Below are 27,174 nucleotides of genomic sequence, written 5' to 3'. Positions count from 1 at the left end.
TCGGGCCAGAGCTGGTGACTGTGGTCAGACAGACAGACAGACAGACAGACAGACAGGGACGCCGGGCTGCGAGCGACCACCGCGACGATCAGAAAGACCAGAGCGCGGAGACGAGCTGGGGACGCGCGGTTCAGCAGCCTCCTTTCCACCCGGGAAGCCAGGGGTGAGCTCGGGGCTCTCGAATACGTCCTAGCTATATGGCTCCATGCTGGCTGGAGGCGAGGGGCGCGAGGGTGGGGGTCCTTATCCTTGGAAGCCTAGGTAGTTAATCTGGGGACAGTTCCACCAGTCGGTGGTGCCCGGGAAGGGGACAGCTCTGCTGGAGGACACACGAGCTCTCTCCACTCCCGCCTGCCACCCCAAAAGCGCCTCAGATAACGGGGATCGCAAGGAGAGGTCACTGCTCCCCACTCGCCCCCGGGGTGTGCGGCGGGGTTGTGTGGCCAGGTCTGCATCTTCACCACCAGCTCCAGCACGCAGGCAAAGTTTGCATCTCCAAGTCTAGCCTGTCCCCTCTCTCTCCCACTCTCTCCCCCTCTCTCTGTCTCTGGCAGTCTCTCCCGCAGGTACCTCCTTTCTTTGCCCTCCAGCAGCAGCCTCCCCACCATGGATTCCCCCGTCCAGATCTTCCGCGACACGCCCGGCCCCAACTGTGCCCCGAGTGCCTGCCTGGTCCCCAATGTCAGTGCTCCATTCCCTGGCTGGGCCGAGTCCAGCAACAACGGCAGTGGCAGCTCCGAGGACGCGCGGCTGGAGTCTCCGCACATCTCCCAGGCCATCTCGGTGGTCATCACCGCCATCTACTCCGTGGTGTTCGTCGTGGGCTTGGTGGGCAACTCGCTGGTGATGTTCGTGATCATCCGGTGAGCGTGGCTTTGAGGGTGCAGTTGTGCCTGGGCGGGGCAGGGACGGAGCCAGTCTGAGCAACCCGGACTCCCTTCTCCGCAAGGTTCCGGAAATTCTCCCTGAGTGGCTTCCTGGGGGAGTTTGGAAGTTGGGGGTTCCAGACACTCAGCTAGAGGAAATCTGTGAGCTGCTGCTGCCTGAGTGTCTTTAGGGATGTTCAGGAGCAAAGGGCACCCCAGTAGATCCCAGGTCCCCAAGTCCTGACTGGAACTGTGTGGCAAAGTACCAGTGTGCAGACCACAGACTGTGGGGAAAGTAGCTGGGTCCAGGCCCCAAGTTCAAAAGTCTCTCGCTGAAGAAACCAGTTGATTTGCCATGGCCTTTGGCTTGGTGGCCCTGCTCCAGTTGAGAGCACTTCGGTTTGTCCTTTGTAAATATTTCTGAAGATGAATTTGAAGTCCACCAAATGCACTGGACACAATTCAGACTTGCCCATGAGTCATCAGACCAATGGCATGGCTTATGAAACAGAAGCCAATTTAGGGTGGCTGAGGCTCATATGGCAGCCTTCTCCTTTCTTCAGCATATCAGTGACTTGTAAATTAGCCATGTAACATTTATCTTCTAAACTGCAGCTGGGGGTGGGGGGATTCAAACATTGCTTTACTATTTTATCCTCTTCTACCATTGAAAATATAAGTTTTTGTTCTTCTGTTCCCTTGTATAATCTTAATGTCACCTTCCTATGATGACATTCCAAATATTTACATGCACATTAATTTTCTGGTAAATGAAGTGATTCTTTTTTAAAGGTAGAGAGAAAGAGAAGGGGAAAGGAAGGAAAGAAGGGAGAGAGAGAAAAAGGAAGGAAGAAGGGAGAAAAGAAGCAAGGAAGGAAAGAAGACTTGTTTTGCATCCGAGAGACCTGATGCTTTGGAAATAAGAGAGTGAATACAAAGCTTACATTTCTTTGATCAATTACCCTCCCCCCCACCCCATGTAGGGAGAATACAAGCCAGAAATTGAAACAATGAAGACCAATTTTTTTCTTGTTATTCATTTTTATCCTGACTCTAGTCTTAAGACAAGTCCTCTATCATGAATTTTTAAAGAATTATCTACAATAGCCTAAGTATTTCTCTTGGGAAACCATTGTAAAAAAATAACTATTTGCTTACCTATATGGAGGTAGTAGGTCTTTGGAATATCAAATGTTTTATCTTCATCTGTTCTCTAAAACTAAAAACCAACATTTAATCACATGCTGGTATCTTATGGCTATATTCTTAGCTACTCAGAAGGTGATCTGGAGGATTGTAGTTCAAAGACAGCCCAGACAGAAAATCTCTGAGATTCTATTTCCATGTCTCCAAAATAATCAGCAAAAAGCTAGGCTGAAGGCGTGTCTCAAGTAGTAGAAAATTAGCGAAGCAAGCATGAGGCCTTGAGTGCAAACCCTAGTACTAAAAAACAACAACAAAACATCATTTATATCTTCAAATGTAGAGCATAAAGCTAACTACCAAAGTGAGTGTGTGTAGCTAGGTACTGTCAGTTTCCATAGTCGGCCCAGCTGCATTTCACAGACATTCTGTCAATGAGGGACAAGGAAGGGACATGTTAACAATAAAGTTTTCATAGCATTCTCAGAGCTGATCACCATTAGAGAGAAGATCAATCAAAGAGAAGATAACTGTATTCTGAATTACAGTTATTAAGAGATCTAAGTAGAGAAGTCATGAGGTTGGAAATAAAATATCGTTACACAAAAAGAGGATTCTTGATTAAAAACATCAGCTCTCGGATGAATCTAGAGTGAATCATGTTGAGTGAGACAAGTCAAGACCTAAGGAACAAAAGGCGCATGGTATCCTTAATATGCGGTTATTAAATCCAAAGAGTACAAGAGCAAGGACTCAATAACTGCATACCCAAAGCTATGGACATGGTAATGGAAATACAAACATAACTATATAGACATAAAAACCTATGACTCTATAGACATAATGTTTTATTTCATAAATTGATATGTTTCTATGACACACAAACCCTTAGCCTAATTTTGATTAAGTTCTAAATACTAAGTCCCAGAGATTGTAATTAGAGATTCCCCCCTTGAACAATTGTTTGTTAAACTCGTCATTTAAAATATGATGTAAACATAAGCCATATAATGAATTATTGTTGTTCTTAAGGTAAAGAAACAAAACAAAAAAAATCAGCTCTCTTCCTTCTCATGAAATAGCTTATATGTCAAATGGACCCTTTTTATTGTTATTTGAATGAGCACTTGGACTCCACTTCGAAAGGCTTTAACTCTAGCGGATCTGTAACATGGGTGTGTGTGTGTGTGTGTGTGTGTGTGTGTGTGTGTGTGTGTGTGTGCTGGTACTAGAGCTTGAACTCAGGGCTTGGGCATTGTCCATTAGTTTTTTTTGCTCAAGGCTGGCACTCTACCACTTGAGCCACAGCACCACTTCCAGCTTTTCTATGTATGTGGTACTGAGGAATCAAACTCGGGTCTTTGTGCATGGTAGGCCAAACTCCCAGCACACTTTTTCTTTTTTCTTTCTTTTTTTTTTTTTAAATGAGAAATAAGACATTGGCTGATGCTGGAAATAGTAGATTAAAAAAAAATAACAAAACATTCTGAACCAAGCTTTTCCTAGAGTGTTTTGTTTTGTTTTTTTTTTCCTCTTGGGAAGTAGAAATAAGAGGATCACAAGTTCAAGACCAGCCTGGGCTACATAGTGAGATCTTGTCTCAAAAGGAGAAAACGTGAAGAGTACTTCACTGAGACAAAGAGTCTCATTGCTAAGTCCCATCTCACATGTATACCTACAGCAAGTGCTCCATCTCAGAGGAAGTCACTTTCCTTAACTCCTGCTCCTGTGTTTTGAATCTCCTTCTCTGCTGGAGCTTTGCTGTTTCGTTTATAGCCTTCCTACTCCATCTGCTAGCTCCCCCTGCCATTGTTTCTTGTTCCTCTCAGTACCCGTACATACTCAAATATCTCTTATCCTAGTAAAAGCCCAATATGCACTAACTCTCCATTTTTATGAGTTCCCTTATCTAAGGTCCTTTCAGCCTGCTGCCCACCATGGGAAGGTAAGCTCTGTGGAGGAAAGATCCTTCTTCATTTCCTTGGCTCTTCCCACCATCTTCATTAATCTGTTCCCTGCATTTGGTGCTGACCTTGAACATCCTTTACTATACCTGTCTATGCTTGTGTCCCAGAAGCTAGTTTGAAGCTAATTGATGTTTTCTTCTCTGGAGCATTTGACATGCCTGGCCAATCTCAGATCCTTTCCTTCTTTCCTTCCTTCTCTCACTCTCCACTGGGGCTTCTCTTTGCCCTTTCTCCTTTTCCTGTGTTGTTTCCTATATAATAGAATTATTCTCTGTCATCTCCTCAGCTCTCTTCTGTCCTTAGTTGGCACAGTCTCTGTTGGAGTCAAGGTTTAGCCAGAGAAGTGGAACCAATACTAGAAATATAACTATAAGATTGCTTGCAGAGAATTGGCTTAAGAGATTGTGAAGCTAGCAGGAAGCTGCCCTCTGCAGGGAGAATTTCCTCTTTCTCAATGAACCTTAACTCTTATCTTAAGGCTGTTCTCCTGAGGGATCTGGCTCAGCCAGATGTTTTAAGACTATCTCCTTTGCTGAATCAAGTAATTGTAAACTCTGATCAAATCTGTAAAATGCCTTCACAGTAACACAGCTTGTGTGGGGACCTGGGAGCTATACTATGGCCTATGTGACACATCTGACTGACAGTCACATTCTCTTTCAATGACTTCATCCATTATTTTGTCCACTCTTCAGATTCATTTTGGCAAGTCTTAAATCCATATCTTTTCCTTTCAGTTACCACTCCCTCTTTTAAGATTCTGCTAGCGCCCTTCCTTTTGGATGGTTCTGTAACATTATTTTCTAGATCTGCCTGAAGTAGCTTGGTAGGTCCACCATTACAAAGTACCATACACTTGGTGATTTACAAAACAAAATGTATTTTTCATTTTTATTTTTTTTGAAATTGAGACAGGGTCTTGTTATGTCGCCCAGATTGGCCTTGAACTTCTGATCTTTGTACTTCAGCCTCATCAGTGCTGGCAGGATCCTCAGAAATGTATTGGCTCATAGTTCTGGTGCAAGAAGTCCCAGATTTAAGTGTCAGGATCAGCAAAGTTGGATTTCTTTGGGGCCTCAGTGACTCTTTCTGACCCTTATGGATGACTGTATTCATCCTGTGTCCTCACGTGGTTTTAGCTCTGCATACAACTGTCCCCAATCTCCTCTTTCTATAAAGATATCAGTTGTGTCAGATTAGGGTTCACCCTTATGGCCTCATGAACCTTATTTACCTTGTTGAAGGCCTTCTGTTCAAATAGTCACATTCTGAGGCACTGAAATCAAAATGATTACTCCAATCCACGGATTTGGAGAGGACCTAGATCAGACTGTAATACTACCTTCCATGTGGGGTCTCTCATCTACCTCCTCAAAGTACTTGTATCTGTATATAGAAAGGTATAGGTATATGTATAGGTATAGATAGATACTATATATCATATTTATATATAGATACTTGAAAGTCTATATATTAGGTATCCATAGGTAGTTATTATAGCTAGATAGATATTAGATATCTCTATATAAATATCTAAATATATCTACATCTATATTCTATATAGATAGGTTATCTCTATCCCATATAGATATATCTGTATCTATGCCCTACCTATATGGGATAAAGATATAGATATATCTTTTACAGTCCTTAATGTCACCAGCAAACCTCTGAAAAATTCTAAGGTACCATGGTGGTAGCTGCATAATTCACCACTTTATTATCCCTGTTGAACATTAGATGCCTATCTTGGAACTTTTAAAAATTAAAATAATAGGCTCTAATTTTCCAGTCTTCCATCTTGGAATCAATATCATACTTTTTCTTTAATGCCAATGTAGCAAAAATAACTTCAAAAATTTAGAGCATATCATTCATTTCTCAAGTCATCTGTACATGTTTGAAAAACTCTTTAAATAGTCAGTTTCATTGCAATTGCTTTTGTGGATTAGCTAAAATTATTTCCTTCTCTGCAGGATGCATGCTCACAGATGAAGGCTGAATCCTTGCTATAACCATTCTAAGGAAGCTAAACAGCTGTAGGAAGGAAGGGAAGGGAAACTAAGGAGAGAGAGGGAGAGGGAGAGGGAGAGGGAGAGGGAGAGGGAGAGAGAGAGAGAGAGAGAGAGAGAGAGAGAGAGAGAGAGAGAGAGAGAGAGAGAGAGAGAATATCTACTTATATACCCAGAGCATACCTCTTAAATTTTAACAAAAAATTATTTAGACAAAAAATTTCTTGATTCTGTAGACTTCACAGTTTCTCTGGTTTGGGGCTCACTACTAGCTTCGAGAAGGGTTTATTTCTCCCCAAGGAGAAAGAATCCCTCTCCATTTTTGTATCTTCCTGCTGTATCTCATGAGCAGCAATATCTTGGTGTGACCGTGTAATTGGTACATTTCTTGCTCCAGATTAGCTTCTGGTTGCACTCAATTGTTCTTGTCCCTGGAGGCTCCATGCTCAACTAAAACCCTAAAAAAATATGATATGTAGAACAGTTGCCTTTCTAAAGTTTGGCTTATGTGGTCTCAAGTGCACAAATAATACAGGCTCAGAACTGTATTACTCAGAAAGGAAGTTCTAGAAGAGGATTTGTTTTTCAACATAAAAATCAGCCAGTAGGTATTTCTTTAACGTGAATGCTGGGAATGTCTTAGAATAAGTAGGATTTATGTAGAAACAGAGCTTTTGTGTTCATCATTGTTGTTTTATTTAAGACAGGCTCTTGCTAAGTTGAACAGGCTGACCTCAAACTCTCATCCTTCTTCTGCTTTCTAAGATGTGTGCTACCACGCTTGCCAGAATCGATTTTAGGAATGGGATAAGAGCATATAACTAATTGTGATCCACTGATCTACTGCTTGTTCATTGGTTTAAACCTTTTTTTTTTACTTGCTAAGCAAAATCAATTTAAATGAAACATAAGGAAAACATGACAAATGGAGAAATCCCAAAGGAACTGGCTAGCAGCAGATCAGGGAAGCCTTGGGATCAGGAATGACATAATCAGGACCACACAGACTGTAAGGATGATCTTCTGAGTTCCTGTAGACCTTCTGAGTATGTAGACCTGTGAAATCAAGGTGAGGTTTGCTTCAGCTTGTTTCACCTAAAGAAATAACACTATAGAGGGCCAAATATCTGTCTAAGTGACTAAGTCTGTCTACTGGCTAAGTGACTAATCTAATATCCAAGCCCAAGTCTGTCCAATTGTAAAACTCACTCTGCTCCCTGCCTTACTGGCATCCTTCCTATCTCTCCAAAGTTTCATTGAATGGGAAACTTTGGCCTCTACTTTCAGCTTGTGGCTTGACCTGCCCTAAATTGTGTGCCTATAGAAAGACAGAAGAATACACTTGAATATCCATGTGCTTCTAGGCCTCCAGGTAGATTTCACACTAAGAAACACTATGCCACTTGGTGACCTGCAGATTTCTTCTAGGCACTGTGTACACAGTGAGTTTCTTCCTGACACGAGAGCCTGGATATTATAGAATATTAGTGCTGGGAGTCGAGAGAGGGCATCATTATGCTATAACTACTCTGAGGAAGGAATGAACCCTTCCTGGGACACTGTTGAATCGCCTTTCCTAGTCACAGCCATGCAGGACAGACTGTATCACTTTGATACAAAGAAACTGTGGTTATTGGTATCTATTTATGTGGGAACTGTGACTTCATGGCAGGGAACTCCCTTGCTCATGTGCTTGGGAGAGTAAATCTGGGGAACTCCCAGGACCTGATGCGAATTTAGAATGCACAGACTGAGGGACTACCAAAGTTAGGTACAATGACAGAATTTTCTTTCTTAAGAAATGAGTTACCTCCTACCCTCTCATTAAAAAAATAATTTCAGTAGCATGTAATATTAAAGAATTAGTTTTGCAAACTAATTTTGTGAACTGAAAGTGTTGAAGAATCTAAGGAAACAAATTCATGTTTCTAGGTCCTGGTTGAGAAGTCACATCAAGATGATCATTATTGTTCTAGATCATTTTATTTGTATTTAATATATATTTTAATTAGTTAATTTCTAATTTAGAATTTAAAGGTGATATACAGAGAGATTACAATTATATGTCAGGCAATGAGGATATTTCTTTTTGAACAGTGTCACCCACTCCATCATTCTTTCCCATTCCTCCACCCTTCTCTCCTCCAAGTTGTATAGTTCATTTCCAACACAGTGTCCAGAGAGAATCACTGCTGAATTGATTCATTCTTTCTTCCAGAATTTCTATGCTTCTCCTGCCTTTCCCCAAATCAGATAAACTTCTATAAAAGACAAAGGGTACAGAAATAAAAAACAATGACAAAAGGGAACGAACCAAAGGAAAAAATAATAACCGCAAACAATACAATAGATAACCTCTTATTTCCACTCACCAACAATTTTAGAATCATAGCAACACTGAATGGCAAGTATAGAGTTTCCGTATACTATTTACCCTCTCGTGGTCAGTCCTTCGCTTGCTGAATATCCCTCTAAGTAAGTGGGGTGTTTGTTAGAACTGATGAGTGTTCATGGACACAGCATTATTGCCCTGAGTCCAGAGGTTTGTTCCTCTACTCCAAGCTCAACTGAAGTTTAATTCACAAATATTGTATGTATTCAGGATGTATAGTTGGTTAGATGGCACATGACTATACTTCCAGCATTCAGAAGGCTGAGGAAGGAGGATCTGAAAGTTCAAGTCCAGTGTAACCTACATGCTACATCAGGTAAAGAAAAATAAATAAATAAATAAAGAAAGAAAGAACAAAGTAAAAGAGGAAGGAAACAAGAAAAAAGGAAAGAAGTAAAGAAGAGAGGAAGGGAGACCAGCAGGAGGAAAGAAGGACGAAAGGAAGGAAGAAAGGAAGAAAGGAAGGAAGGAAGGAAGGAAGAAAGAAAGGAAGGAAGGAAGGAAGATTTTTCCTTTTCAGAAAAAAAGCAGGATTCATGTCATCTTATGGGCTTATACTATGAGCTGGAAGGTAACTAATCATGACAGTTAATGGCACCAGCAGTAGCTGTAGCTAGGTGGCAGTGGTGGCTGGCCTCCACTGAGCAATTACCAGGAGCAGGCCTTGTGCCAAATCATTTTATGCATATGTCATTTAATCATCATGACAACTTTATCAGTTAACATAAAGTTCCTAAAACAGTGTCAGTGCTTAATGAGATTGTCTCCTGGAGTCTAAGGTTCTTCTTCGCTCAATACCACAATTCCCATACAACAGCCTCATCACTTTTCAGCTGTGTCTGTGAACAACAAAAAAAGAATCTTCACTATCTCCCTTTCTAGCCCCTGTGTATTAACCATCAGGCCCTTCTGTTTGTCCAATGTGATCTCAAAGTTCAAGGTTCTGCCAGGTTCTCTACTTTCCAAAATACGTCTTGTTTTCAGATCCTTCTCATCTGTGTATCCCTTTAGTTGGCATTATAATTTGGACTCAGTTTAAAACTCTGAAAGGTTACAGTCTATATGCTGCATTTACTTTTCAGTCCTTCTCCAATGCAACAGATTGCTATCCATGGGCTAGACCACTCTGAGGACATGTTGAAAAGATGAAATGAATAGACAACAGAGGGCCGGGAGTTTGGCCTAGTGGTTGAGTGCTTTCCTAGCATGCACGAAGACCCGGGTTCGATTCCTCGGTACCATATACATAGGAAAAAAAAAGCCAGAAGTGGTGCTGAGGCTCAAGTGATAGAGATCTAGACTTGAGAAATTCCAAGGGCAGTGCTCAGGCCCTGAGCTCAAGCCCAGGACTGGCAAAAAAAAAAAAAAAAGAGAGAGAGAGAATAGACAAGAGGGAACTAAAAGGGTGGAAAGAGGATGTACGAACAGCAACCTGGGCATGGTGCATGGAAAAGCGAAAAGGGACAGCAATCAAAAAAGCTGAAAGGAGGCTGGCAATCAGTCATCATGATTCATGAATTATTGTATTACTGTCATGGGGACAAAATGAAGTTACTGATTGGAAAAATGAAATGAAAAAATATATGACCTTGAGCAATATACCTCCATATTAAAGGTTTCTGCCTGGATTTGAATCCAGCAGGCACAGATAGGGAATCTGAAGCTCTGAGACCCCTGAATTCACAGCCTCCTGTCCACATTCCTCCTGTTTGTGCCTCAATTCTAGCAGTTAGCATCTTAGTCTCCTCAAAATTCTCTCTGGTGGATATCGAATCCTAACATCTCAGCAGATGAGTTTGTTTCTCTCACCATCACACAAATGCCTGTGAATGCTGATTTAGAAGCCATCCCTCCTCTCTTCTGTAAAAAGAAGGCTTGAATTAAAATATCCTAGGGGGGTATTTCGAGCTTCCTGAAACAGCCTTTGCTGAGGTTCACACCTGAGATCCCTATGTGACTCTTCTTCTTGGCCTGTCTTTTGAGTTCTGTCCAGAGCACTATACTATGGATTCTAGGTTTGTATTACCATCCTGCTTAGCTCCCGGGCTTTGCTCTTTTAGTGCCATATGCTCCTGCCATGTGTATGCTAAAAAGTGCTACCAATTGCTGCCAGACCACCTCCAGCTTTCCACACAAGCCAAAGCTTCCCACCCAGATGGTGCCATTTTGCTTGATGTGCTTGTGAATTTTTACAAAGCATTGTAGATGAAAAGGGAAACAATTTTATTTCCTATCATACCATGAAAGCTTACGTGGTTTTGCACCAGTGGATCTACAGTGAATAGGATTGTCAAAGGTTTTGCTGTGGTTGAGTACAATAAATACCCAAGGACTCAAACAGACTCTGTCTGAGGAAAAGCATCTTGTTTTAGATTCAAATGCTCATAAGATGCAGTCTAGTATACCACATAAAAGACTATCAGGAGCCCAGAGTGTGGCCTCATGGAAGAGAACTTGCCTATCATGCTCGAAGCCCTGGGTTCAATTCCTTGGTACCACATACACAGAAAAAGCCAGAAGTAGTGCTGTGGCTCAAGTGGTAGATGTTAGCCTTGAGAAAGCCCAACTCAGACCCTGAGTTCAAGCCCCAGGACTGGCAAAAATAAAAAAAGACTATCAGCAAATTGAACTTCTGGTTATTCGTTTGTGTGTGTGCAAGTGTGTTTGTCTGTATGTGTGTGTGTGTGTGTGTGTGTGTGTGTGTGTGTGTGTGTGTGTGTGATTGCTGGGGCTTGAACTAGGGGCCTGGGTGCTGTTTCTTAACTTTTCACTTAAGATTAGTACTCTACCAATCAGCACAGCTCTTCACTCTTGGCTTTTCAGTGTTTCATTGATGGTAAGAGTCTTACCACTTTCATACCTGGGCTGGGTTTGAACCACAATCTTTAGATATCAGCTTTAAGAGTAGCTAGGAGAACAAGTGTGAGCTGTCGGTATCAAGTTATTCATTAATTTTGATTATACCTGTGAGGCCTCCTCTTCCAGTACTGTAGAGTTATGAGTTGGGCTTTTAGACTCCTGCAAGGGCCCGTCTCTGACACCTTTTCCAGCTTCTCCCACCATGGTTCCAACTCAGCTACCTGGACTACCAAATTCTCTGCATTTCCTGAACCCGATTTTCCTCAGCTATCAGAAGGAAATCACCTTAATATAAAGCTCAACTACAAGCGCAGTTAAAAATGTCAAAGATAGGTACAAGGATGGGAAAGTGAAGGGGGGAAAACAAGATGACTGGGAGGAGGTGGGGGGAGGGAAATGGGGACAAAAACATGAGAAGGGGTATCAATGTATGAGAAGTAATGCACCTACTACCTGGTGAATATAACTGTAACCCCTCTATACATTAGTCCATAATAAAAGAAAAAATAGGTATATGGATATTAAAATATGGAATTTTATAAATGAGAAAATGTTGAACAGAGATATAAGAATATAAGTATTAGTCTTAAATTTGGGGGTTTGAATTTCTGTTCAGTTTTTTATAACTATTACTTTGAGGATTTTTAAGAAACTTCTGCAATTCTTCTCTATGGACTCAGTGTATTAAAACCCATCATATTGGAGTTACTGTGAGGAATAAATAAGATAAAAATCCATAAAGCAGGGAAATACTCAAAGTAAGTTGTCATTATGATACTAGTCACATTTATATCTTTCATTCTGAGATCTGATGACAGAACTCTTGATAAGTTTAGGTCATATGTAGTATCATACATCTTTTTGTTATAAGTATGTAAATGGCCAACAACAAGTTATTGCTTAATATGTGACTGAAGACTCATGTTATATTTTATCAACTTTATATATTATTCTATTTATGTGTAAGCTAAATTGGGTATATATAATGACAAGCATTACCTGGAAAGTGTATTTCCATCTGTTTCATGTGCCATTGTGCCCTCAAAAGAGGAGGAGGAGTTAGGAAGCATGAAACAAATTAGACATATTCTCTGGATAAGGTCATTTTCATTAATTATCTCTGCAACTTTATGAGGTAAATATTATGTTTTCCATTTTATAGATGGGAAACTGATGCTCAAGTGGGATGCTGACCCTAACTAGATTATGGGTCTTGAGTGATGATGAAAAGTCCAATGTTAAATTTTTAGTCTGCAGCTTGGTGCTACTGAGAGGTGATGGAATATTTAGTGGATGGTGCTTAGTGGGAAGTATTTATGTTATTGGGGGTATGACCCTGGAGGGAATTGGAGGACTTTAGTGTCCTTTCCATAACTCTTCCCCTGTGGGTGGTTTTGCTCTATCATGTGCTTCTGACTTGACAATCTGTTTACAACAGTCCCAAAGCAACAGGGACAATAAATAGTGAACTAGGGCCTCCAAAAAAAGGAGCCATCATTAGCAACTGTATGAGTTGATTATCTTGACTATTTGTTATGGAAAGTTTAAGTTGGAGGGGGAAAAAGACTGTAATGCAGCTGTAGATTAACTATAGTCTATGTCTAACTTTTACCAGTATTTCAGAGGGTGACAAAATGTAAGAATTCATATCAAGAGTACTTCCTGATGCAACTTTTGTTAGTATCTAGGTGTTGAGGGGGAGAAAATTAAAAGTGTAAAAGGTGTCTTTGTAAGGTGTATTTCCAAACATAGTCACATTTTAAGCATATTATATCTGAATAAATTATATTTTCATCTTTCTCATCGGAAACATTGGCTTCTCAGTAATTATACTTGCTTAATTATCTGTGCTTTTGGAAATCCTATGCTATTAACTTTTATCTTTTCTTTCTTTTCTCTTAATGTCATAGATCATTTAACAATATTTATGTAAAGAGCATAAAAGCCAAACTTACTTTAACATAAATACTTCCCAGATTAAAGTACTCCTTTGTTAACAGAGCATTAAAATGGAAACTGACAGGTGTTGGCTTTAATGCTAGTCTTTATAATGTACCCATTTTTGAATAAGAAATTAAGCCAGATTCAATGGGGAGGAGCAACAGTATATCCTCTATGTCAGATCCATTGAGTCTGGCCATTTCCTACCTTATCTCATCATTCCCAACTTGGGGTTTATTAGTGGTAGTAGTAAGGACTAAGAATCAGCTCATGTAGTGATTCAAATTCAGCCTGGCTGAGTGCATATCACACTTTTCTTCATCCAAGGAGATCTCTACATGTTAAAAGGTATTTCTCTCGTGGAATTTTGCTATTGAATTTAGGCATGGATAAATTTTGATAAGGTCTACAAATCTGAGATGTATGGAAAACGATATATGGCTTCTGAAAACTTGGGGAGGTCATATAGAATGTTTAACTAAACTAATTTCTGAGGAAGCATTCTCTTAATTCACATTTAAGTGGAAATAGAATTGTGCTAAACCTCATATAGTGAATAATTTGCTGGACACTGGTGGCTTACACCTAAGTCTAAGATCTAAAGACTGAGGTTCAAAGCCAATCTGGGCAGAAAACTTTCTGTCTCTCTTATTTCCAATTAGCTAGCAAAAAAAAAAAAAGAGCCAGATATAGCAGTATGGCTCAAGTGGTAGAGCACCAGCCTTGAGCAAACAAAGCTAAGGGACAGTCCCTGAGCCTTGTGTTCAAGCTTACACTCTCTCTTTCTCTCCCCTCTTCCCCCACGTGCACATAAGAATCCAGCCTAGTGCTGCCTGTAATCCTGATTACTCAGGAGGCTGAGATCCCAGGGTCATGATTCAAAGCACTCTCAGGTAGGAAGCTCCATGGGACTCTTATCTCCAACAAACTACCAAAAAGCCAGAAATGGAGCTGTGGCTCAAGTGGTAAAGCATTAACCTTATGCACAGAAGCTCCAGGACACCAAGACAGAGGAGGAAGAAGAGAAAAAGGAGAAGGAGGAGGAGGAGGATTTTGGTTTATCTTGAAAATTACTGTCTGGGGCCTGGAGTTTGGCCTAGTGGTAGAGTGCTTGCCTAGCATTCATGAAGACCCGGGTTCGATTCCTCGGTACCACATACATAGAAAAAAGCTGGAAGTGATGCTAAGGCTCAAGTGGTAAAGCTCTAGCCTTGAGAAAGTCCAAGGACAGTGCTCAGGCCCTGAGCTCAAGCCCAGGACTGGCAAAAAAAAAAAAAAGGAAATAAAAGAAAAAGAAAGAAAAGAAAATTACTGTCCTCTTCTTTGAAAGATAAAAGTTTGTACCATTAATATCTCTCAAGACTAAGTAGAGAATGACAGAATTCTTTTCCATGTGCTGTGTAAGTGAAGAGCACAGCACGTTTTATTTATATAATATACTTAAATGACAAGCTAGTGACAAGCTGGCAAACAGAAATCAACACACCTAATTGTGTTTTGCTATTTCAATTGGACAGATTTTAAAATTCCACTTTGCATTTTCAAAAGGTTGAATAATTACAATAATCAATGTTGCAAAATGTTTTATATAATTGTTTTTAAAAGACATACTTTTAAAAAATTGCTTAAAATCAAGCAACTCTGGATAGAATCAAATGAATTAGCAGTAATCGCCTTTACTACAAGACATATGTGTATATTCACCTGTGTGTCTATGTGATAGTCCTTATTTATTTTTTGATATTTTTATTATCTGTAGTTGTACAAAGGAGTTTCAATTCAACAAGTCAATTTACGAATACCATGCATCTTACTCAATGTCACCCTCTTTCATTTTTTTCTCCATCTCCCCCAGCCCCACTCATTTCCTCAAGTGGCTTGATTCCGTATATATTTTAATTTAAAAAATTGTGCAAAACACTAAAATGAAAATTCAACCAAGTCCTACATTCTTGTCCATTTTTCCTACTACCCTTAATGTCTACAACAGTCCTTTTACAGATGACCAACTCGATGCTTAGGTAAAGAAAATGTGTGTGAATAAGCAACATGAATAAGCCAAAACTTGTTACAACCCCATTTCCCTTATGAGTTTAACTGGCACGTGGAGGGAAACGTTCTTGTTTCTTGTCTTTCAGCTATACAAAGATGAAGACAGCAACCAACATCTACATATTTAACTTGGCACTGGCCGATGCTCTGGTTACCACCACCATGCCTTTCCAGAGCACCGTCTACCTGATGAATTCCTGGCCTTTTGGGGATGTTCTATGCAAGCTGGTCATTTCCATCGACTACTACAACATGTTCACCAGCATCTTCACCCTGACCATGATGAGCGTGGATCGCTACATTGCTGTGTGCCATCCCGTGAAGGCTCTGGACTTCCGGACACCCCTGAAGGCAAAGATCATCAATATCTGTATTTGGCTTCTGTCATCGTCTGTTGGCATATCTGCATTAGTCCTTGGAGGCACCAAAGTCAGGGAAGGTAAGAATGGGCATTTTCATCCTACAAAAAAAAATACCAACTTCTAAGTATGTGAACTTTGTCTTCGAGAATGACCAGAATATATACATATATATATACGCATATGTATAACACATATATGTATACACATATATATGTATATATGTGTATACGTTATACATGTGTGTATGTGGAAGACCATTAAAAATAGAAATGTAATGCTGAAATCCAAGCAGGATGATACAGAACTACACCATCAGAACACAGATTCCCAATCTATTTCTGATTCTGGAAGGGCTTCTCAGAACTTGGAGGAATTGTGAATCTCCAAGATGAGAATGCAGTCTGTAGTGAATTCTTTGCTGATTTTTTTTTTGTCCACATGGAAGACTTGGAGTGACTAGATTTTTCAGAACACATTTTGGGAGATCACGGACTTTTCTATATTTATATTTTAATTAACATTTTGGAAAACCAAAACTGATTTAAAGAATGATCTTAATAATATTTTTGAGAGTAGCAAGATAAGAAAGAGAGATATGTGAATACCAAGCCATCCAGTTGCCCCCAAATCAAGCTGTGCACCATAATTTCTTGTTTCTAATGACAGCAACAGAATCTTTGGGGTGGTGGGGCAGTGAGTGTGGTCTAGTGGTAGAGTGCTCGCCTAGCATGCACAAGGTCCTGGGTACAATTCACAGGGTACCACATACACAGAAAAAGCCAGAAGTGGTTCTGTGGCTGAGGTGGTAGAGTGCCAGCCTTAAGAAACAGCAAGGACAATGCCCAGGCCCTGAGCATAAGCCGCAGGACTGGCAAAAAATGAAAAAAAAAAAAAAAGATACAAGATCCTGGCAACTGCAGGACATACATTTCCTTTCTCTTTAAGAGACTGAATCATTATAAACATGCTGGTTCTGTCTCCCTTTTCCTTCAATGCTAGTCCTATCATCATTTTGACAGCTCCTTTGGCTGTAGGCTATTCAAACCCAGGTTTACAGCTGTATGGGAGTTACAGATAAGAAAACCAAATCCCATTACATTTTTGGATGTGTCAGTTCTTTCCTCGTACTCACAGGATGTTTACCCTGTATTTCTCTGGATGGCGCCTAGAATTCCTTGGGTGCTTTCCAGTACACTGCTGCTTCCATCCCACCTTTGGAGGGTCTAGTTAAGTTGACCTAGCTGTCAAGATGTTTAAACTCTGCACGGGATTGCCTTGTAACCAAGATGAGCAGTACTGAATTTTGTTTTACCAATAAAAAATGAGGACGTGTAGTGTATTTTTTACCCATATCGAAATTCACTAAGGGAAGACAGAAAAAGAATCACTTTTAAGTTTATAAAAGCCAGGCGCTGGTGACTCATGCCTGTAATCCCAACTATTCAGGAGGCTGAGATATAAGGATCACAGTACAAAGCCAGCATAGGCATGGAAGTAGCACTGTGGCTCAAGTGGTAGAGCGGTAGCCTTGAGCTGAAGAGCTCAGGGACTGTGCCCAGGCCCAGAGTTCAAGCCCCATGGCTGACAAATAAAGAAAGGAAGAAAGAAAGAAAAAGAAAGAGAGAGGGGGGGGAGAGGGAGGGAGGGAGGGAGGGAGGGAGGAAGGAAGGAAGAAAGGAAGGAAGGAAGGAAGAGAAAGAAAGAAAGAAAGAAAGAAAGAAAGAAAGAAAGAAAGAAAGAAAGAAAGAAAGAAAGAAAGAAAGCTATTGAATGCTCTGGCAGGTAACTAAATGTTCGGGGAGCTTTTTGTATCTGTAAATACTGACAGATAAAGTGAATAGCAAGGATTTTCCAGGCCTTACTTAAGGATAGGTACTGCTACATGTGACAAGTCAAGCTTGTCATCCTATCTACTTGAGAAGCAGAGATCAGAGGTCACCAGGGATCAAGACTAGCTTGCAAAACAAGATTGTAAGACTCTCTGGGCGCTGTGGCTCACTCCTGTAATTCTAGCTTCTCAGGAGGCTCAGATCTGAGGATCAATTTTCAAAGCCAGCCAGGGCACAAAAGGACCTGAGACTCTTATCTCCAGTTAACCTCTAGAAAACAGGAAGTGGGGCTTGGCTCAAGGGTAGGGTGGTAGCCTTGAGCTGAAGAGCTTAAGCCCCATGAATCACCGAAAAAAAAAAAAAAACACCACCAACAAAAAAAACCAACAACAATTGTAAGACTTGATGTCAGCCAGTGCTAAATGCTATGGGTCAATGGTTATTACATCCTTAGGAAGCACAGAGCCTGGGTACAGTGCCAAGCACAAGTAGGAGAATCACAGCCCAGGCATAAAACAAGACTCTACCTAGAAAGTAACAAATGCAAAAAGAGGCTAGCTGTGTAGCTCAAGAGGCGTAGCAGAGTGCCTGCATAGCAAGTGAAAGGCCCTGAGTTCAACCTTCAGTATTATGATAATGTAAAAGTAAATAAAGGCTGAAAACATAATTTATCTTGCATGCTACAAGCATAGCTTATTTTTGTTTGTTTTTAGAAATTGTGTTAGAGTATCTTTATATTCACAGAAAAATTGAATGAAAAGTAACAGGAAATTCCCATTTATCACCCTTTCTTTTCCCTACACATACATGGTCTCCTCTGTTAGCAACAACCCCTGCCAGAGTGGTATATTTGTCACAAGCAATGACTGTACTTTTTTTTTTTGCCAGTCCTGGGCTTGAGCTCAGAGCCTGAGCACTGTCCTTGGACTTTTCTCAAGGCTAGAGCTCCACCACTTGAGCCTCAGCACTACTTCTGGCTTTTTTCTATGTATGTGGTACCAAGGAATCGAACCCGGGTCTTCGTGCATGCTAGGCAAGCACTTTAACCACTAGGCCAAACTCCCAGCCCCATGACTGTACTTTGACACAAGAGTATCATCTAGAGTCCTTGGCTTACATTAAGGGTCACTTTTGGTGACCACTCTTATGGATCTAGACAAATGTATATAATGACATATAGCTTTTTTTTTTTTTGGCCTTGAGGCTTGACCTCAAGGACCAGGCACTGTCCTAAGCTTTCTCAAGGGTAGTGTTTTACCACTTAAGCCACAGCACCACTTGCAATTTTTTTTATGTGCGTATGGTGCGTAAGAATTGAGCCCAGGGCTTTGTGCATGGTAGGCGAGCACTCTACCACATGCCACTCTCTTAGCCCCATGGCCGCTGTTTTTAAGTGAAACCCAATTGTTTCTTTTCTGAAATGAAAGTAATTATTTTGCATACACAGCAAGTGATAAGCTATTATACTTGATGAATTTTAAGAAATGCTCCAATTTATCAGACAAGCATTTTAAAACACGATTGACTCCACATGGGATTTTGCTTCATCATGCCTATAAGAAGGGGAAATAAATTTAGGAGAGTCTTCTGAGGTGGAGATTTGAGCATCCCATTCCAATTCATGGTATCTCTGTGAGAGCCATAGTATCTCTGTACACTCGGTAGAGGAAGAAAAGCACAGCCTAAATAATGAAAGAGGATGGGTGATTTCCCACAGCAAATAAGAACTGATTTTTATATTTCCAGTGACACTTGTGCACTTAACCACTACACTCCTTCTAATCTGTGTCAGGAAATGATTTCTTGGAAGGAATGGATTTCAATTAGGCCTCTAAAAGAGGAAACAAAGATAGATGTGGTTTTCTTTTCTCCAAGAAGACATTGATAGAGATGAATATTCACCAGTATTGTGGAAGATAAATTTGCGCAGCAAAGAAGGAAAAATGTAGAAAAATTAAAGTAAGCTTATAGGAGGTATGTTTTTCTCTTTTAAAAATGTTTAAAGGGGGCTGGGAGTTTGGCCTAGTGGTAGAGTGCTTGCCTAGCATACACAAAGACCTGGGTTCGATTCCTCAGCACTACATATACCTAGAAAAAGCCAGAAATGGTGCTGTGATTAAAGTGGTAGAGCTCTAGCCTTGAGAAAGCCCAAGGACAGTGCTCAGGCCCTGAGTTCAAGGCCCGGGACTGGCAAAAATATGTTTTAAAGCAGATTTTATTTATATGATGAAAGACTGCCTCCCTGATAGCATTCAGTTTAGAAGGCTGAGCCTCCTTATAAGGTTAAGGCACCTGGTTGACCAGGACAATGGCAGGTAATTGCTAATTCAGGGCTCACTAGCATTGAAATTCATAGGATTCATGCTAGCATATAATCCAACAGAGCGATCTTCACAAGCCTGAATTTATTACTGTGTTTATCAACATCTGCTTTCATTAGTAGTCAATACTGAGTGTAATTGTCCCACAACATTTTTCTTCCATGGGTATAAAATATTGAATCTGATTTTTTTCATATATTTTTATTGTAATTAATAGAAGGGTTACATTATATTTGCCAGATAGAAGGTATATTAATTCACATACATTGATACCCTTTCTCATGTCTTGGTCCCCATTTCCCTCCCCCTCACCCCCACCCCTCATCTTGTTTTCCCCCCTTCCCTATCCAATTTCAAATAACCAAATACAAATATATCCAATATAGGTATATCCATTGACATCTGTGGTTGCTTTCAAGCTGCTGCTTATTATAACATAGTTTAAAATTTTTATATGAAACTATGCAGTCTGTTTGCCTGTCATTCCATGTTTTTTCTAAAACTATCTGGTTTCCTAACTTCATTTTTAAATAAAACCCTACGTCTACTATTCTTAACCACTAAAAAAAAAAAAAAACAAATATATCCAATATATCAGATAGCGAAGTGAGATACTGTAACAATATGAGATAACCAAGGGACAGCAAAAGAGTTGAGAGATAACATGGTTCATTAAGGACACCAAACACTCATTATATAGCTTTTGTTTCTATATCCTAGAGGTCCTTTCATTTAGCATCATACTATATGGTCTTATGTTACAAGAACAGATATAGTTATTTGGGAAAAGAATGCCTACTTGTTTTATCTACAATGATAATTTTACGGACTTATAGGATACGATTTGACATTTCAGTGCATGTATGCATAGTGTAATGACCAAATCAGAATGGCTGGCACATCTGTTGCCTTAAACATTTATCATTTCTTTGTGAGAGGAACATTCAAATCCTCTCCTGTAGATATTGCAAGTACAACATATTATTTTGTCCATTATTGTAATCTAATTATAACTTCGTGCTTCTTGAGTATTCTCTCCCAATATGCTCCCACCCACCCCCAGTCCACTACGTTGGCCAAGCAGATAACCTTTATATTTGTGCTCACTTCTATTATATCAACTTTTCTACATTTCATATATGAGACAGATTATTTAGCATTTGAAGAAAGACTACCTTCCGAATTGAAGTAATATAATTCAACCTGAAATGCCCACTTTGTTCAGGAACTGGAATGTTTGATTGCCATTATTACACTAACAGTATAAATTCAGCGCCACTGACATTTCTTGTGAATATTTGTAACTCCATCATTGGATATTTACCTGCCACAAACTGGTAAAAAAAAAAAAAGTAGCTGCCATTAGGTAGTTTACTTATCCACCACCTATTTATTGAGTTTCTATGATCTGGAACATAGTTCAAGAGAAAGCTGATCTGTGATAATGGTGATTTTTTAAATAATTTTTGTTGTTTCTGAAGCAGTATCTCACTACATAGCCCAGTTTGGTTTCAAACTCATAATTCTCCTGTCTTAGCCTTCATGTTCTGGGATTACAGGTGTATGCTACCTTGTCTAGTTTACACTGAATTTCTGTAACCCTTCACAGTAATAATACTTTGGGCAATGACTCTATGGAATGCCAAAATTACAAGTCATTTCAGAGCCTTTCATTTACTGCTCAAAGGTTCCTTCTGGTAGTTAAATGATAAAATGAAATTTTCTAATCTACCTATCTTTGATAGGTATCAAAAATGGTTGTTTCAGGGCAGGGAGTTTGGCCTAGTGGTAGTGTGCTTGCCTAGCATGCACAATGCTCTGGGTTCGATTCCTTGGTACCACATACACTGAAAACAGCTGGAAATGGTGCTGTGGCTCAAGTGATAGAATGCTGGCCTTGAGGAAAGCCCAAGGATGGTGCTCAGGCCCTGAGTTCAAGGCCCAGGACTGGCAAAAAAATGGTTGTTTCCATGAGAAAGGGTAATGCACCCTTTATCTGGCAAATATAATGTAACCCTTTCATTAATTACAATAAAATATATCTAAATGCTAAAAAATGGTTATTTCCTTCATACTTTAAAATATGCCTAATTGAAATTCTAATAGGATACATTTATTTTATTAAAGGGTTATATTTGATTAAGATCTCCATGACATGTTTTAGAAAACATTATTAATAGAGCTGTTTTGCTATATTAAATGGTTACTTACTATCGTACAATTTTAAAAATATGTGTCAGTGCTGTGACTTGAATTCAGGACCTCAAGGTCTGTCTTAGTTTATTGGCTCATGGCTGGCACTATGTCACCTGTGCCATACCTCCAGTCTAGCATTCTGCTGGTTAACTGAAGATGGAGTCACTAGGACTTCATTGCCCAGGCTAGCTTTGAACTGAGATACTGCAGCTCTAAGCCTCCTGAGTAGCTAAAAATATAAACATAAGCCACAAAGTATATTTTTTCAGATGAAATATTTTATGATAAAAATTACACTTTTGGTATTGTTCATGTCATGTTCATCTATAAGGGATGAGCAGAGGAAACGAACTGCCTGTGCTCACAACTGAGACAGGAAGAGTGCTGGACTACCCACCCACATGAACATAGTTTAAGAGGTACTAATCTTGGCCCTTGCTCTTTTTAATACTAATGTCATTCCAAAGGAGTATTAACAAGGAGAAGCAGATCCAATCAAGCAGTTTTCTTAGTAACTGTATATCCATTTATTTGAGTTAAATAGTAGTGTTGGCAAAAATGAAAAAAAGTGTCTGATTTTATTTAGAATTCTCTTAATCATAATGGTTTATTTCTCATTTACTCCTCTTCTTTTCTCCTTCTTCTCTTTTTGTTCTCCTTCAATATTTCAGCAATGCTCCTAATTATAATGAACATGTTGTTCTAGTCAATCATAGTACCTTGGTCATATTTAGACAGATTCTACTATTGATATTCAGAGACCCATATGGATGGTGAATCTTTTTCAGACAAATTGGTATTAATTAAATTCAATGGACTGATTTAAAATATTTAGTCAATTTATTACAAATGAATGTTAATTTCCATTGCCAGAGCCTTTAATACCCAGAAATACAAGTGTCCATTTGGCAATTGAGTAATTTTACTGTGTCGAGCAATTAATGTGAAATCAGCTTTTATAGCTTGATAAATCATCTTTACTAGCTAAGCACCATCTGATATCTATAGCATTGTTCATGCTACCAATAGATAGTGGTTCTCTAGCTTCATTGATTCATGCACAATGATGGGATCATTTTTTGTAACACACCTTCCAGATTGGACCTTTGAAATTTCAGGCATTCTAACTCTCTTTTATTGCACTAAGCCGTCACAATACTCACACTAATAGGTTTTGTTGCTTTGGATCATCTCCTCCAGATCTGGATGTCATCGAGTGTGTCTTGCAGTTCCCTGACAATGACTACTACTGGTGGGACCTCTTCCTGAAGATCTGTGTCTTCATCTTTGCCTTTGTTATCCCCGTCCTCATTATTATCGTCTGCTACACCCTCATGATCCTGCGCCTGAAGAGCGTGCGACTCCTCTCGGGCTCTCGAGAGAAGGATCGAAACCTTCGTCGGATCACTAAGCTGGTTCTGGTGGTGGTGGCTGTCTTTATCATCTGTTGGACCCCGATTCACATCTTCATCCTGGTGGAGGCTCTGGGCAGCACCTCCCACAGCACGGCTGTTCTCTCCAGCTACTACTTCTGCATTGCTTTGGGATATACTAACAGCAGCCTGAATCCCATCCTCTATGCCTTTCTTGATGAAAACTTCAAGCGGTGTTTTAGGGACTTCTGTTTCCCCATTAAGATGAGGATGGAGAGACAGAGTACTAGCAGAGTCAGAAACACAGTTCAGGATCCTGCTTACACGAGAGATGTGGATGGGATGAATAAGCCAGTATGACTAGTCGTGGAGATGTCCTCTTACTGTTCTCTGGGAAAAGAAGAGCTTAACGACCTAGGCTTAACCCAGATTACTACAGCGGTTTGAGAAGGAAAGACCTAGTTTTAACATCAACTTTTACAAATATCATGGTCAGAATTCATAAGGTACAGGCTGCATTGGCAATCTAGATTAGTGGAAAAGTGACATCTGTAGAGGATGCAGGAGGAAGAAGTCCTCTGTAGAGGAAGGAGGAGGAGTGCAAAGAGTCCAAACAACAAAAGGAACCCTTCTCCAGGGCAGGGAAGCTAGGAACCCTCTTAGTCCCTTTGATGAACTGAGAAATAGGTCTTTTTCTTCTGGCTCTCTAGATTTAGTTCCTCTCCAACTGCTGTGGCCTTCCTATGTTATGTGATTGCAAATCTCTGTTGACAAGAAAAGGAAAAGAAAACATTGGTTTGGGAGCTTAGTGATGGCCAATAGTTTGGCTCAATACCGATAACAACCACCTCAACAAGGAGAACAGCTTCTAAGACTCACATCCAGCTCTATTTCTGCTGGATGGAGATGCATTTCATGCGCATGCGCAGAGAAAATTCCTGATTCATACACGCTGCATCTGATGTCCACCTGCGGTAGAACATCACTTTGACATTTCTGAACATATTTTGACATATGGAGCGTGGCTTCTGACATAGCTGAATGTCTTAAAAACTACTATTGCTAGGTTGGGTTTTGTTTTCTAGGCTGCTGTTGGGGAAATCATCTCATAAAGGACGGATTGATATCAAGAAGCAGAATGGGGCCTAAACACCACTGAAGGTGTACATAGTTTCATCTGTAAATACTACTCTAGGTGTAAATAAAGAATGAGCTTCCTTGCCAGCCAGGAATTTTCTCAAGGACACAATAGTGATATCCCTTGAGGTATTAAGAGTTGATGGTAACATTGCATTGCAACATAGGTGTTTTCTGGGAATTGGCCATAGATGGCAAGACTTCTTCCTGATTCCCTGAACACCATTTCATATTTTAACAATGCTCAGAACTCAGTGTTCATGAAACTGTAAAACCTGAACTCATTCCTAGGTTGTATTCTTGGCAGAATCACTTGTTTGTCTCTATAAATACAGAGCTATTAACAGATTCTGCCTATTTTACAGGGAGGAAGATATTTTGATTATGTGCAACTTGAGGTATTATTTTGTGACTTTCAACAGGAGGAGGAATTGATCCTAAGTGTATACTGGATGAGCACGTCATGTTATTTCATGCCCAGACATAACCACATAACCTCCACAGGGTTCTGCAAAGGGTGTTCTTGCTGAGGGTAATCTCCTAAACAGCACATTTAGGATAATTTTGTTAAAACTTCTAGATGACATATAAATCCCCTCTTCTTTCCCCTGAAACTTGTGGTTTCAGAGGTAATAGCTCTTCCAGTAATTTTCTTGCAAACAAGAGAGGGATAATTTAGAAATAACACCCATCTCTAAGCATTCATCTTATTAGAGCATCACCCCTTGACATTTAATCATCTACCTAATGTGTGGACCTATCTAACCACACGCCCCACTACTTCTGTGACTTCAGCTCGCCCGCTGCTTTTTCTCTAGTGAGTAGCCTGTCTCTTTCTGGGAACAAAGCCTTATATTTAGGTTTTACATGTGGCTTGAGAAGTTTGCTTAAATCATGTTTGTCTCTGTTTTAGGCATTCATAGTACTTAACACAGATGGCATAAAGCAAAGATTTTTCCAAATGAAAAAGGAATGTTCTTTTGAGTATTTCTTCAATTTTACTGACATTCTTATGAGCACTTGTGCTTGTGTCTGTGAATATAAACACAAATGGCTTAAATAGCAATTGAGACTGTATGAATTACTTAAAAACTTGGCTATCATTCAAAAGAGATGCCTATGTACAAATCTAGTGACAGAAATACAAAACTTCTTTATGGAAAAATGAAAGCTAGGATATTTCCTTGGTAGATTCTTATTTGGGGGCCAAACATGTAATAGAGTTCATACCATCAAGGAATAATATTATAAGAATGTTCTCTTCATTCCACATGTTCTCCTAAAATCCCTTGCCATTACTAGAGTCTAGTATCTGTTCTCCACATCTTCCTGTATGAGTTTTCAGTCCAAGGAGAGAGAGATAGAGAGAAAAAAAGGGATTAGTTTTAATGCCCATGTGTGATCCTTCAACCTCTTTGGTCATTCTTTTTTTTTTTTATTTAATTTTATTGTCAAGGTGATGCACAGAGGGTCACCCTTACGTAAGGTAGTGGGTACATTTCTTGTCAAACATTGTTACCCTCTCCCTCGTCTTTCTCCTACTTTCCCTCCCCTCCAATCCCTCAAGTTGTACAGTTCATTTCCAACATAGTGTCTTGTGAGTATCGCTATTTCATTGGTTCACCCTTTGTCCTTTGTCTCACCATTTTGCGATTCCTCTTCCCTTCCCTAATTCAGATAAGCATATATACAAGACACAGGGTCCCAGAATCAAATACAGTGACAACATGGGATAAACCCAAGGGGAAAAAAAAAGAACTTCACACAGTACATTAAAAACAACAAAGAAAAATTTCTTGTTTCCATATCTTAGAGTTCATTTCTCTTAGCATCCTACATGGTCATATATACATAGCTATTGAGCTAGTATGATCCTTGGTCATTCTTAACATTGATTTCTTCAAACTAATGGAGGAGAAAAGATTCCAATATAAATTTAGAGCACTGTTTTATAAAATGGGTAAGGTGAGTCATGTACAGCAGGAAAAATATCACTTAAAGTTGGGGAACCTTTCTTGGCTGAGGGCCAAGTGGGTGTTTAGAACATCATTCTTGAGTTATGCAAAATTAACAATATAGACAGAAGGACTAAGGAAAGCTGAAAAGAAATATTACCTCTCTGTCTCTGTCATGTACCAAATGGTTTCATTGGCTTTATATGGCATATGAGCTGGTTCTTCCCCATTGTTTTTGTTTTTGTTTTTGTTTTTTTTGCCAGTCCTGGGCTTGAGCTCAGGGCACTGTCCTTGGACTTTGTCAAGGCTAGAGCTCTACCACTTGAGCCTCAGCACCACTTCTGGCTTTTTTCTATGTATGTGGTACCGAGGAATCGAACCCGGGTCTTCATGCTTGCTAGGCAAGCACTTTAACCACTAGGCCAAACTCCCGCCCCCACCCCCATTGTGCTCCAAGACCCTGAGCATGTGACCATTCTTTCATGCTTCTAGAAAAATGCATCTATCAAAGACCTATCACCCTGCAGGTATCTGCTCTCTCCTGAGGCTCCAGGTTTTCTATCCCACAGTACTTCCAGCTGTGTCTGAGGCCTGAACTCATCTTGAGATTGACTGCATGAATGCTATCTCCCCATGTAAGGAGTGTCAGAGAACGCTCAGAGCAATGCAGGAGGATATGAGGAGCTGTGAGAACAGAACCCACAACTCTAACTGGGTGGACTAACATATTAGATTGACTGTGAAAATAGGAGGAACTGTTAGGCCAGGA

General features: G+C 40.0%; 1 protein-coding gene across 1 annotated transcript; it reads left to right on the top strand.

The window, feature by feature from the left end:
• On the top strand, positions 1–26,626 carry Oprk1 (opioid receptor kappa 1). Its single transcript, XM_090338817.1, has 4 exons — positions 1–163; positions 555–863; positions 15,319–15,671; positions 23,141–26,626. The coding sequence occupies exons 2-4, from the start codon at positions 607–609 to the stop codon at positions 23,671–23,673; spliced, it is 1,143 nt and encodes a 380-aa protein (XP_090194943.1). The 5' UTR covers positions 1–163; positions 555–606; the 3' UTR covers positions 23,674–26,626.
• The last annotated feature ends 548 nt before the right edge of the window (positions 26,627–27,174 follow it).

The sequence above is a fragment of the Megascapheus bottae genome, chromosome 9 (genome assembly GCF_031878675.1).
Source record: "Megascapheus bottae isolate mThoBot1 chromosome 9, mThoBot2.hap1, whole genome shotgun sequence".
NCBI lineage: Eukaryota > Metazoa > Chordata > Mammalia > Rodentia > Geomyidae > Megascapheus > Megascapheus bottae.
This window is presented reverse-complemented; position numbering and strand designations above follow the sequence as displayed.

Bases quoted from the DNA above. Each gene is read 5' to 3' on its own strand.
- Oprk1 (XM_090338817.1), top strand. From the start codon at position 607: ATGGATTCCCCCGTCCAGATCTTCCGCGACACGCCCGGCCCCAACTGT. The intron at 864-15,318 runs GTGAGCGTGGCT...CTTGTCTTTCAG, and splicing joins GTGATGTTCGTGATCATCCG to CTATACAAAGATGAAGACAG. The intron at 15,672-23,140 runs GTAAGAATGGGC...CATCTCCTCCAG, and splicing joins AGGCACCAAAGTCAGGGAAG to ATCTGGATGTCATCGAGTGT.